Here is a 15,037-nt window from a genome sequence, read left to right as displayed (position 1 = left end):
AGCTGCATATGCCAGAAACGACTCCTCCTAGGCTCGGACAGCTATTCCGAATAGTCATCTATGACACTACGCGTGCATTGCCGAACGATCAAAAGCAGGATGTTGGTACCATCGTCATTCCCGTGATCTTCCAAGGATTTCTGTGATTGGAATTCTTCTCACAGCAGCTGCTTTTTCGAACGTGTCCAGGGCGATCTGGGAGCGCGCTGGGAGTGCAGAACAAGGGAAATAAAATGGGGAAAAGAGAGCAATACGCCGAGGCTATTGACTCGTTGGGAGATATAGAACAAAATAACTATTATATATAATATTATGTCATGACGTGTCTTTGCGGGTATTCTTACTTAATATCTACACGCAGAGAAGTTAAGTTACCTGCGAAACTTCAGCGATTGAAATTAGACACGGCAGAGTATGAAGGGCCATCCATGCATTCTGTCAAGGAGAAGAGAGGGCTAAGTTGTACCGAACGTTTCTCGTCGTTCTGTCTTTTGTTTTTGGTAGAATAACAACTTGCCCAGAAACAGAATAACAAAAGAATAATATGTTACACGAGTTAAGTAGTATATACAGCAAGCGAAAGCCCACTTCAAAAGGAAGCCCGAAATGCTGGGCACGCCCATGTCATTTGTGATTCGCTAGTTGAAAATGGAGGTGCGAAGGATTGCGTTAAGGCCTGTTAGGTTTGGAGGTATCACAGATGTCTGTTTGTTGGACTAGAAGAGAAGACCGTCCCTTTTTAAGGCAAATTCAAGGTCGGAATAAACTGAAGATCACGGAGGAAAAAAAAAAAAAAAACCAGCCGTCCGGGTAAAACGACAGGAGGGGTAAACATATTGGTATCAAATCATGTAACGAGACTGTGCTAGTTAAATAGGGAGGAGACTTTTTTAATGCTGGCTCCATTGGATCGTATTCAGGTCAACGCCCTCCTGCACCAACTCCCACAGCGGACTGAGTTCCCGCAAGAACGAGACTCGCTCTCGCACAGCCTTCAATACATAGTCGATTTCGCTCTCTGTCGTGAACCGGCCAATGCCGAATCTAATGCTGCTGTGTGCGCTCTCGTCACTGTTTCCAAGGGCCCGGAGAACGTAGCTGGGTTCCAGCGAGGCTGACGTGCAGGCGCTGCCGGAGGACAGAGCGATATCCTTAAGAGCCATGAGGAGGGACTCACCCTCGACGTAAGCGAATGACACGTTGACACAGCCGGGATAGTGTTTGTCCGGGTCACCGTTTAGGGTCGTGTGTTCCATTGAGAGAAGGCCGTCCAGAAGCCGCTTGGACAGATATTCGATGCGTTTCGCATCATACTGGAATATAACCGCATCAGCAATCCGAAGCAGACTGTCAAATGATGGATATAGCGACAGAGATATATAAGCAGGAGGGAAGAAGAATCAAATCCTCCCAAGCCAATCATAGCCCTGCTACGTAAATCAAAGAGAGTTGGTTGAACAGCAAAAGCTGCGAAGCTACATAACCAACTACTCTCAGACGACTTGGGATAAGGCGTGTAATCATTTCGTGCACGGGGATGTGGGAAAAGATAACCAGAAAAGATATAAATGCCGTTTTGGTTGCGTCATGACAGATTAAAAAAAAAAGAAAAAAAGAAAAAAAGAAAAAAAAAATAAAGAAAAATAAAGAAGGACTAGCTTACCTCCATCTCTTCTGTTGCAATGCGGCACGCTTCTCCAAAACCAACGACAAGATGAGGAGCAAGGGTTCCACTTCGGAGACCTCTCTCCTGGCCACCCCCAGTGATAATGGGATCAAGACGAACTCTCGGCCGCCGTCGCACGTAGCAAGCTCCAATGCCTTTGGGGCCGTATATCTTGTGTCCGGAAATAGAAAGGAGGTCGACATTCCAATCATTGACGTCGATCGGGATTTTCCCGACTGCCTGGGCCGCATCTGTATGGAGGAATACTTTATTCGCCCGACAGATGGCTCCAATTTCTTTAATCGGCTGAATAACGCCGATCTCATTGTTGACGGTCATGATGCTAACCAACGCCGTTTCGGGACGGATGGCAGCCTTAAGGTCATCGAGATTTATCAACCCATTGTTCTGAACAGGGAGATATGTGACCTCGAATCCCTCATCCTGCAGATGTCGACAGCTGTCCAAAACACACTTGTGTTCAGTCTGCGACGTGATTATATGCTTCTTCTTTCCCGATCGTCCAAAGAACTTCGCAACACCCTTGATGCTCATGTTATTGCTCTCCGTCGCGCCACTGGTGAAGATGATCTCCTTAGCATCCGCCCCGATCAGCTTGGCAACACGTTCCCTCGCCTGTTCGGTGGCCTTTTCAGTCTCCCATCCGTACGCATGCGTTCTCGAATGGGGGTTCCCGTAAAGGCCAGTGAGGAAAGGAAGCATTGCGTCAAGCACACGTGGATCCGTGGGTGTCGTGGCTTGCATGTCGAGGTATATCGGCCGAGATCCCTGGTCTAGGAGGGTGGCTTGCTTCAGAATGCCAGCAGACGGGCTCGTCATGGCATCTCCGCTAACTGGAGGAGGACCCGGCACAATTGGATCCTGCGGCAATGTGCTAGTTTGCTCGGCCCTGGTGGTGCTCACATTCACGCTGGCCTGAGCTTGAGCTGGGTTTGACTCTGACGCATAGCACCGTCTGGCAGCCGCCAGTCGCGATAGTCGTGGCCTGGCGGAGGCACATCGCCGCGGACGCGCACGAAGCGCTTGTCTGAATACGGATGGTGCTAGGTTTGACATGGTGATTGAGAGAGCGCAAATAGAACTAAGACGAATCGAAATCGAGCAACTTGACGGTGCAAAATCTTTCTGAAGGTCAAACGGTTCGGTCTGGTTAGAGCAGGCGACAGCCGCTGACTAATTACGCAGCAAATTCTCTGGGCGCCAAGGCTTCCGATGCGCGGTGCAACCCAGCAAATTCTTTTTCTTGTTAACGTAATCGATAAGTGAGTCGGCCACATAAGCAAGTTCTTAGAGGACCGTTATCAACCTTGTTGCATTGTGTGACTCTAAGCAAGCTAGCTAGCTACTAATAAATACATAGGTGCACGTGACCTCGGGTAGCCGGGGAATCCTCCAACACCTCCCCATGCCACGGTGAGCCCGAGCTCTGCCCTATCCCCTACTGAATGCCCTCAAATCCGCAATAAAAATTAAATACAGGAATCAGAGGCTAGTTTCCCTATTAGGAAAAGCTCTATTACGCCTCTGTACTGTAACTTTGCAAAGAAAGCACACAATTATTCTCCTAACCTGTATTCTCATTACACCTCCTTAAGGGCTGCAAAACCATGTAGAATCAATCATCCTCATCAATGAGGCCAGACCTCCATCAATCCTATTTTCTCCACAAATTCATTGTAAGCTGGCTTTGGCAGAGGCTTTGTAAATCCATCTGCTTTATTTGCTGTAGAATCTACATGTGAGAGCTCCACCTCTCCCTTCTCAACTAGGTCATGAAGTATATGATAATGAATCTTTATGTAATGGAATCTCTTTGTCAAGAACTTCTTCTTTATCAGATCAATGACATCTTTATTATTCACCTGCAATGTTGTGCAGATCTTTGACTTTCCTTCCATCAGGCCTGCATCTTGCAGCATATCATACAATCAAATAAGCTCACATGCAGTCTCACTAGCAGTGATATATTCTGCTTCTGTTGTTGATTTTGTAGTTAATGTTTAACATTATGGATGCCATGATATTGAGGATTCATTAATCATGATGATATAGTCAGATATTGATTTATATTAAGGGTCTGCACCTGCTCAATTTGAATCACAATAAGCAACTGGCTATAGGTTTCTATCATCTTTTTCATTTTTGTAAACTATTCTCAGGGCTTTCATCTTCTTTACATAGTAAAGGACATGCTTCAGGGTCACCTGGCAGTTCTTATTTAGATGTGAGTTGAATTTTGACAAATAGTTCACAGCAAATGCCAAATCTAATCTTGTGCTTGATACAAGATATTGAAGTGATCTAAGTCCCTGACAATATCTCATAACTGTAAACTTATCTTTCAATTCACTATCCTCCTCTGAGGCAAATTTGAGTTGTATACTTATCATCATAGATGTATCAGTGAGGTTAATCTTATTTATTCTAAAATCTTCAAGAATCTCTTCAATATAGTAGGTCTATAAGACTGCTAAGTCATCATTTAGCCTGCATTTAGCCTGTATTTGATTTTCATTTTAAGATAATACTTGTCTTCTTTAATATCTTTTGTATCAAATTTCTTTTATATCTTATTTAATATTTAATTTAATTCTGTCTCTTTGGGGCCTATAACTCTGCAATCATCAATATGCAGTATTAAATACATTTTATGAATAGAATGAAATAGAAATCCTTCATCATATTTTGAAATTCTAAATCTCAATAATGTGAGATTATAAGAGGTTAAACCCATAGATTTGCTCTGACTGGCTGACTCAGCCTAGCCATCATTTGCACATGCACATGTGATTGTGCTACGTGAGCTTGCTTAAGCTTGAGTTCTCATTTCATTCTTTTCTTCTCTTTCTCAAGCAATTTGTCCTTGTTATATAGGAGGACTAGCCTCTAGTTCTTAGAGCTTAACCCTTTACATCATGAATTGCTTCACTTCTTTCATTGATAGACTACTGGGAGTTTTAATCCTATATCATAAAGCTCAGCAAACATGCTGATATATGATAGACTATTAAGATCCTTAAATCCTGCATCACAAAGTTTAATAATAGCACTGGTATATGAATAGACTGGGTTAGCAATTGTGCTAATAAATGAATGAGCAACATTGAAAACATCTAGCTGAATGAGATAAAGTGGCAGACTTGTACAACAAATGAATCAATATGAAGCAATGAGCAGAGACACTTTCAGCAGCTTTGAACAACAATGGATGACCTTTCTTCAATAGCAAGAACAGGTTCAGTGTGAGAACAGAGATTTAATAGCAGCTTAGTAAGCTGAAATAGCTAATCTACAACAAGCTTTGAACATCTCAACATCAATCCTCTCTCAATTAAACCTGTAACCACTTATTACAGTCAGAAGACCAAAGATCAAGCTATCAGACTGCAAGAAGTATGATGATTCTAATCTGGAGCACTATCCTCAGTGAGAGCTAAAGCTTCAATCAAAACTTAAGATTGATGAGAAAGCTTTAAGTAATAATGAGGAATGTACTTAGTATGTGTACTCAAGACTGAAAGAAATAGCAGCAGCTTGAGTTTACCTCTAAGTTGAGAATAATAAGAACAAGATCAACTTCACAGTAGAGAGCTTACTGAAGCAGACACACATGTTCTTTAGTGATTCTGCACAACAGGAAAAGACTATGCAAAAGCTCAACAATCTACAGCAGAGTAGAAGAGCTCTCTTTAACTTTCTGCCTGAATTTAATCAGCTACTGCTGGAAGCTGATGGTCACAAATGAGATGATCATGTTAAAAAGAAGTATTTAAAATCTACTCTAAGCATGGAGCTAAGGGAAGGCATAGTGGATGTAAGAGAATCATCTCTCTATGAGAATTACTGCAGAGAGCTTAGATTAGTTGATCATCAACTCTCTGAGCTTAAGACTTTAAGACAGTAATCTAAACATTGTGAGAACAGATCTTCTTCAGATCATATAACATCTAATTCACATTCTCTACTTCATCATGCTATTCTTGACTAATGAAACTAGTCTCAAGCTTTCATTGATGATCTGATGAATCTCTCTCCTGGTGCTGTGACCCCAAGCACTCACTATATCAAATTGATAAATCAGACAGAGGTTAATCAATAAAGAGAGCAAGGTCTGTACCTGAGATGCAGAGCTGAAGATCATATGATTAAGAGCTATTTGTTCAAACCTCTCAGATGCTCTGCCACCCTTATGATAGCTAATGTGATCCCCAAGCTGGTACTGAACAATGACAATGTGAATATGGATGAGAATTTAGGAAAAGAGTAGCTCCAATCAAAAGACACTGGAAGGAGCAAAATAAGAAGTTTATGAGAAAGCAATAGAGAATATTTAAATCTAAGATGATATTCAAACTCTTCACTGTCAATGCTCTAGTAGATAATACCTTTTCAACTAAAGCAATGATAGACAGTGAATGTAATGTCTATGATTTTATTTCTCAATTCTATGTTAACAAGTATAAGCTCTCATATATTGAAATTCCCTCTGTTAAAATAACCAGCTTTGAAGACTCTATGGGACTCTCCACAAGCATAGTGACTGGTATTTGAATTGATATAGATGATCACATAACTGAATGAGCCTTTCTCTATGTGGTGAATAGGTTATATGGTCATGATATGTATCTAAATGACCCCTGACTGACCCAGCAAAAGGTGACTGTGATCCCTTATCAAAGAATTATGAGATTTGAAAAGAGTGGCATAGAGGTAGAGCCTAGTTCAAATGCAAAAGCTGATGTGATTTCCATCTCTGCTGTAAACTTCTCTAGACTTATGAGCACTCAAGAGAAGTGAAACATCAAGATCTTTGCTGTCAGTTTGACTAACATTCAAAAGACTCTAGAAGTGAAATCAAAGATTGACCCTAGAGAAAAGCTGCCTGAACATTATTATGAGTTTTTGAATGTATTTGATAAGGAAGCTGCTGACACTCCAGCTCCACTTTGTGGCCCAGGTAGAGATCATGAGATTGAACTGATTAAAAAGGCCAATGATAGCACAGAACAACCCCATTGGGGCTCATTATATAATATATCTTGAGAGGAACTACTGGCTTTGTGAAAGACTCTTACAGATTATCTGAATAAGAGTTTTATTAGAATGAGCAACTCCTCTGCAGCTGCTCCTGTACTATTTGCAAAGAAGTCTGAGAGTGAGTTAAGATTCTGTGTGAACTATTGAGCTCTTAACAAAATCATCTGAAAGAATTGATATTCTCTATCATTAATCAGTGAGACTCTGCAGTAAATTGAACAGGCTAAATGATTCACTAAGCTGGACATTATTGCAGCTTTTCACAAGATTCAAATCATAGAAGATGATGAGTGGATGACAGTCTTTAGAACCAGATACAGACTATTTGAGTGGCTGATTACACTTTTTGGTTTGGCCAATGCTTTGAGCACATTTCAAAAATATATCAACTGGGCATTATGTGAATATCTGAATGACTTCTGCTCAGTCTATTTAGATGACATCTTGATATTTTCCTCAAGAAGCTTACAGGAGCATTGTGAGCATGTACAAAAGATGCTTATACATCTACAGAAAGCAGGCCTGCAGGCAGATATCAGAAAAAGTGAGTTTGAGATAAACAGCACAAAATATCTTGAATTTATCATTGAAGCAGGTAAGAGTATATGAATAGATCCAGAGAAGGTTAAAGCTGTTTTGGAATGGGTGACACCTACTACTCTTAAAGATGTATGAGGATTTTTAGGCTTTGTCAATTTCTATAGACAATTTATCAGAGATTTCTCAAAGATTGTGATCTCACTGACAATTCTTATACACAAGAATGTTCCTTTTTTGTAGATAAGCAAGGCTGAGGAAGCTTTTAAGTATCTAAAATCAATGTTTATCTCTGCTTCAATCCTGCTTCAATTTAACCTTAACTATGAGACTATATTGAAAACAGACTTCTCAGATTACATCTCAGAAGGAGCACTGTTACAATATGATGAGCAGAGCATTCTACACTCATGTGCCTTCTTCTCTCACAAGCATTCACCTGTGGAATGCAACTATGAGATTCATGATAAGAAGTTATTAGCAATAATTGAGTGTTTAAAGAAATGAAATGCTGAGCTATAAAGTGTAAAGGAATTCAAGATTCTCACAGATCATAAGAATCTAGAATACTTCATGACTACACACAGACTAAATGAAAGACAGCTACATTGAATGAATATTTTCTATCAATTCAACTTCAGAATTGATTACCAGTCAGAGAAGTTGAATGCTGAATCAGATGCTCTATCATGAAGAGAGCAGGACATGTCATAGAGTGCTGATGATGAGAGAATCAAGTAGAGGCAAGCTCAACTACTTAAGTTTAATGTACTGACATCTGAAATAGAATCAATAGTGACTGCTGTCAGTGTGAAATCTGAGATGTCTCTTCAAGCTCAGTGAAATGAGACTCACAAAAATAACAAAATCTTACAGTATCTGAAGCAAATTCTTCATAAGAGAAGATTCAGATTTTCTTCTGAACTCAGCATTAAAATCTCCATCTCTGAGTGCTCTTTAAATGAGAACAGAGAGCTTTTCTTTCAAGATCATAAGTGGATGCCAGACTTTGAACCTCTTCAAATCAGATTAGTGCATAAGACTTATGACTCACCTCTTACCAGCTATTTCAGGTGAGAGCAAACAGCAGAAGTTCTAAGACATGAGTTCTACTGATCAGGCTATACTGCTGATATGAGAAGAATGATCAGAAACTGTCATCTTTGCAGATCAAACACTGAATGAAGAGATTGATGTCAGGAACTGCTTAAGCCTCTCTTCATTCCTGAACATATGTGGCAGAAGCTTTTTATGAACTTTATTATGAACTTATCAAGCTCTAAAGAATATACAAACATCATGATTATAATGAACAGACTGATCAAGAGAATTATATTAAAAGTAGTTAAGAAAACTGATGTGAAGACAGTGACTATAGTGTTTCTTCACAACATCATCTCTCAACATGACATCTCTAAGACAGTAGTGTCAGATTGAGGGTCAGCTTTCACAAGCATGTTTTGAACTCAGATGTGTGAGAAATTAGACATTAAGAGATGACTCTTTACAGTCTATCACTCAGAGACTGATAGAGCTACAGAGCAAATGAACCTGATTCTGAAAATCTATCTACACAAGTACATTAGCTTTCAACAGGATGACTGATGTGAATGACTCTCTCTAGCAGAGCTGATCATCAATAATAGAGATACTGCCTCAACAGGTATGAGCTCATTCTTTTTAACACATCTTTTTCACATCTCCTTCATTGATATAGCTGATGCACCTTCCATTGAAACATCACATAATTCTATTGAGTTTGCAGATGATTATATGAGGAAGGCCTATGAAGTGTTGAAGTGAGCTCAAATGAAAATAACAGATGCTCAGCAATCTCAAGAGAAATACATGAATAGATGAAGAGACCCAGCTTCAAGCTTTCAATCTGATGATAAGGTCTGATTGAGCTTAGAGAACATGAGAACTAATCATCTGTGCAAGAAGCTGAACATGAAATACAATCAATATACTGTGCTAGAAAAGATAGAATCTCATGCTTACTGACTAAATGTCTCATCTGACATTCATAATGTCTTTAATATAAAGCTTCTACATGCTGCAGTGACAGATTCCCTGCCTAGTCAGAGGCAAACTGACTGACAGTCACTCACTATAGAGATTCTGAAAGGATCTGAGTTTGAGATTGAGGAAATTCAGGATGAATGAATCTACTAGAGGAAAAAGCAATACCTTGTTAAATAGGTAGATTGGGCTGAGTCTACATGAAATGACACAAGTCTCCTACAAGAAGTGAAGGCCTTGAACACTTGGGAGGCCTCTCAGCAGGCAAAATTAGATGTAAAGAGGGCTTTAAATAGTTGTAAAGGCCTGCAACAAAGAGAGAGAAGGAGAGTATTATAAGGGGTTGAACCTCTAGATTTGCTCTGGCTGACTGACTCAGCCTAGTCATTGTTTGCTCTGGCTGGCTGACTCAGCCTAGCCATCATTTGCATATGCGCATGTGATTGTGCTACGCGAGCTTGCTTAAGCTCGAGTTCTCATCTCATTCTTTTCTTCCCTTTTTCAAGCAATTTGTCTTTGTTATATAGGAGGACTAGCCTCTAGTTCTTAGAGCTTAACCCTTTACAGAGATGCTTTGTTATCACAAAATATCAGGTTCTTGCAGCTTGCTTCATATCATATAAACTCTGTCTGAGAAGGTCCACCAGCCCTCTTCTTTCATGTTTAATACTTGTAGGTAACTGCATATAGACCATTTCATCCTATAGCAGTATGTCATTCAAAAATACTGATATATAGTCAATCAACTTCAATTTTGAACCTCTGGCAATTGATATAGTGAATAGAAAGTAACTTGTATACTCTGAGATGACTGCAGCATAGAACTTGAAGTAGTGAATACTCTGCTGCTGCAAAAATTCTCTAATTACTCAGCAAACTATAAAATAAATTATCTCACTTCTATTATTTAACTTATAATTAAATATTTATTTATCTATCAAAATATTCATCTCAAACATCTTTTCAATGATAATATATATCTTTTTATTTTTAAATATTTTGATTTTTTTTCTTATTGTCTCAAGTCAGTAATTTTAATCTGAGCTCTTCTTCATCTCTATCAGATTATTTGAGTAATTCATAAACATGCTCAGAATAGAATCAGTGTTACTAGTGAGTATCTCAGATTCATTATCCTTGACTAGCTCTGTCTCATCAAGCAGATAGACTGAATTAATAATATTTTTTAGATTATTATTAATCAATATCTTTAGAATCTTTGATTTATTTTTTACTAGTTGTTTTAGTAGACAATAATGTCAGTCATTCAGAGAATCAATAATATCTAATTTCTTTGACAGTTTGATATTTTCTCTTATCATCTGAACAGCTTTACTCACAGCATTTGCAGGAACAGAATCTGTGATAAGATTTTCATCAAAAATAATATTTCTAGCAATCTCTAATTTACATTCTTTTAAATCTTATATACAGTATTGATGTAATTCTTGATAACTCATCAATCATCACTTCTTGCTATCTATTCTATCTGTAAGCTTATTTATCACTTTCAGATTCTTTTTATAAATCTTACATTATTATCTGCAAATTCAATGAACTGACAGTTGAACTTCTGTCTAAACTTCAAAAAATATCAATGAACTGTCATCTTTACAGTCAAAAATCTTTGTTGATGTAGAGAATATATTTATCAATATTACAGCTGTCTGTATTGCTTCATCTTAAAGCTTTTTAGTAAGTCTACTATCAAATAGTAGACTTCTTATCTTATTCACCACTAACTGATTCACATGTTCTGCAGAATCATTTGATTGAGATATATCTGAAGTTGTCACTTCATATACTATTTTCTTATTCTTATAAAATATTTTGAGATTATCACTTTTAAACTCTCTATCATTATTTTAGTATAGAGTTCCTACAGACTATTGAGATATTGCTTCAATCATGTCAATGAAGCTTATGAGTATTGATGTAATCTCTGCTTTTATGATAATTAGAATAATTTATTTAAAGCAAGTGATGTCATTAGTAATCTTTATTCAGTATCTTGCATCTTTTTCAATGAGTAGATTTTCTTCATCATATAGTATTTTTTCTCCTTCTACAAAGTTCATAAAAAATCTCATTGCTGATTTAACAGCTCTACTCATTAGAGTAAAAGACAAATAAGTTATTTTTACTTGCACACATATCTTGTAGAATGACAAAGTCTTTTAACCTTTTATTCACATCTCTAGTCTAAAATCTGCAGTCATTTTTAATATATTCACTGAGTTTAAATGATTCAGCTTTTGATGCTACTGTATTATTATGTATTTCAAAGTCTTGATGTTCTCTTTGAGCAACTTTATTAGAGAATCATCATTTGATTGCAAGACACATATAGGTTCAAAATTATTATTTAATATTATAAAATGAATCAAATCTATTAATGTTAATAATTTTCCCATCACATAAATATTCTTTTCATTTAAATGTGCTGTAAAGCCTGTCATCTTGTCAGAAGACATTATCAAAATTGAATGATTATTGCCATATACTAATTGTTTGAAAGTATAATCTTTGCATATAAGTTTTTTAAGACTCATTAAGTTGACTTTTAGCTTCAGAATATAATAGATATTATTCAGTTCAATATTTGATTTCTCAGTTAAGATGCACATTCTCTCTACACCTGTTACTGATGTTGTAGATTCATTTACCATCTTCAACATGACATTCATTTTCTAGAGTGTAACCTCAACAATATTCTTCAGAGATATAGTATAAGCTTTTAATTTAAAGTTTAAAACTCAGGTATTCTTCACCACTTTATCACTGAAGTAAATCATCTCTTTTACAGAGAATACTTACTTCACAATATTATAAACTAAAGCAGTACTATTTTTATTTTTATTTTTATATTTATTCTTTTCTTTATAATCTATAGAGTGTTTTTTCAGATATTGTTCAATAGTTAGTCTTGAGATACCCTGTCTTCTGACAGTGATAGTATATCTTTTTCATGTTATTGCTATTCTACTTGAACTTCTTATCTTTGTTTTTATCTTTAATCCTTAAATTCTTATTCTTACCTTTATTCTTTTTTCATAAATTTTGAGTATTATTTGTAGAATTTCTTGTATTTATCAAAGCAGTGTTCTGTTCAAAGGCTGGTAGATGCAATAGAATATCTCAACATAGTCTTATGAAATCTGTCTCAATATCATAAATGTTAGCATCTTTTTTAATATGATTTATTCTATTTCTAATGAATAATGCTCATTCAGCACTAATAATAGTTAACAAGTAGTCAAAAAGAATAAAATCTTTAATCTTATATCTCAAATGAGTATATTCAGTCTAAATAATGATTAAACATTCTATAAAAGCTCTATATAAATCTTTTACCTTAACTGTCAAGCTAATCAGTTTCTCAAAAAAACAGATGCAGTGAACTGCAGACCTCTCTAAGAAGTTCTCTTCTATAATTGTTTATAGAATATACACTAACAACTGATAATTTGAAGATATCATAAAATGAGATCTTACTTATGAAGAGATTGAAGACAACATATAGTTATAGAGTCATATATTTCTTTCAGTCTAAAAATATTATATATTCATACTGACATCATCCTTCAGGGTAGATTGCTTCTCATTGAGAATATCATTGATTTCAGATTGCTTAGCAATCAGTATTATCTCTTCTCTTCACATTGAATAATTTACAGAATTAGTCAGAATGATAAATTTCTTGATGTGCTTCACTTAATTTCTAAATTCAATCAAGATCTTTATTATAATAATAGTTCTGTCATTTCTCTATAGATAGTTTGTAAGATCTTCATTTATTTTATTACTACTAGTATTAATAATAAGTGTCTCTTTGCTAGCTCTCATCATTTTAACTTTTCACTGAAGTTTTGCAATCTCTAATCTCATCAGAGTTTTTTCACTAACTTCTGATACCTAACTACTAGGGTCAACTATATTCTCTGACATTTCATCAATCAGATCTTCATATGTATTATTAGACTTATTTGATTTCTTCAAAATCATCTTGTCTATTTCAAATACTTCAAAAGCATTTCTACAGACTGTAATAGATGTAGATAGTAAATTTATAACCTTTGAAGTTCTATTATCTAGAGTTCTATTCTCAGATTCTCAGTTTTATCTTCTTTTTAACATGTATTCTTCTGTCAAATCTGGCATTCCACCTGAACATAGATTGACTATTAATGTCATTCAATTATTGTTCATATTTTTCCTCACATTATTTGTAGCTATTCATTTGTAGCTGTTCATTTACAGCTTCTCCTTATAATATTTACAGTGAAAGACCTCTAATTTGAGAGTCTCATAACCTCTTAGTGGACTGTTATTAACCTTGTTATATTGTGTGACTCTCTAAGCAAGCTAGCTAGCTACTAATAAATATATAGATGTATATAATCTCAAGTAGCTAGGAAATTCTCTAATACAAGTTAGTCACTTTTCATTTTATCTCAAAATAATATTTTCATCATTAAAAATATCAATCACACAAAGAAATAAAATCTTTACTCAGGAAGGAAGGTTTTTTTTAGTCATTCAAGCATTTAAAAATGATCAAATTTCAAGTATATGAGCTGCAGCAAAGCTGTATGATATTTTATATTTCACTCTAGATGATCAGATACATGATTATACAGCATGTATTAACACTCTCTCAAAGAATCAGAAACTTAGTCTTACAGAGAAAGAATTTCTTGTTCAATAAATTTTAATCATGAATAAATGAGATTAGTCTCTCTGAATTACAGCTGTATAAGAAATGATCAATCTTTTTCTTATCAGCTAAGAATTCAATCCCTCACTCACAGTGAGTGAATGCTGAGTACAAAACTTTATCAAGCATCATGATGAGCTGAAATCCAAGTTCTCATGCAAATATAATCATTAGTGAGCCTTATGTGAGAATCTTGAGATTATTCATAAGTAATTTAAACTTGTACAAAATACTATTATGAAGTATGAAATTCTGAAAAATGATATCTACAACTTTGATGTAACTGAGTTTCAGATGAGTGTAATTGAGATTGTTAGAATGATGACTGAATCTAAAAGAGTTGAAAATCTCAAGCTTATATAGTCTGAAGATCAGAAATAAGTAACTGTTATTGCTGAAGTCAATGCAACTGACTGAGTCTTACATACAATAATTATTTTCAAAGAAAAGATACATCAATTCTGTTGATATGAGATAGAAGGACTATCATATGACTGAGTGATTGAAGTTAGTGAGAATGACTGAGTCACTGATCAGCTAAGCTTATACTAACTAAAAGAAATATTCAACAAGAAGATTCTACTTTATATGAAAAGCAGATATTGACTGTTGATTCTAGACTGACATTAAAGTTATATCTCAATTAAATTTGATCAATTTTGCATTGAAAATCAGATCATTGTTCTCTACATGCTGTTATATTTCTCTCATCTTCTTCAGTCATTGAATGTTGACTGCTTCTCATCTTTGAAAACTGCATATAGATAGCAGGTGAAAAATCATATGCAGCTTGAGATCAATCATATTGACAAGAAGAAGTTTTTGAGTCTCTATTCTGTAGCTCAGATGCAGGCTCTGATTGAAAGCAATATTAAGAGCAGCTTTAAGACTGCTGAGCTGATTCTGTACAATCCTGAGCAGGTTCTCTCACAGCTTAATATCATGATGCATATTCTCACCTCATTAAAGATCTCTCACAACTCTCAAACCTCCTGGGCCACAGTCACACCACATAATATACATCAATTGGAGCAGCA

At 36.1% G+C, this 15,037-nt stretch overlaps 1 protein-coding gene across 1 annotated transcript; it reads right to left on the bottom strand.

The window, feature by feature from the left end:
- Positions 1–890: 890 nt before the first annotated feature.
- Positions 891–2,743, bottom strand: PAAG_05851 (cysteine desulfurase; the record flags this gene model as incomplete). The annotated part of the gene is made up of 2 exons (XM_002792017.1): positions 891–1,313; positions 1,664–2,743. 2 exons carry the CDS (start codon positions 2,741–2,743, stop codon positions 891–893), a joined length of 1,503 nt encoding a protein of 500 aa, XP_002792063.1.
- Between the last annotated feature and the right edge of the window lie 12,294 nt (positions 2,744–15,037).

The sequence above is a fragment of the Paracoccidioides lutzii genome (genome assembly GCF_000150705.2).
Source record: "Paracoccidioides lutzii Pb01 unplaced genomic scaffold supercont2.16, whole genome shotgun sequence".
In the NCBI taxonomy this organism is placed as follows: Eukaryota; Fungi; Ascomycota; class Eurotiomycetes; order Onygenales; family Ajellomycetaceae; genus Paracoccidioides; species Paracoccidioides lutzii.
This window is presented reverse-complemented; position numbering and strand designations above follow the sequence as displayed.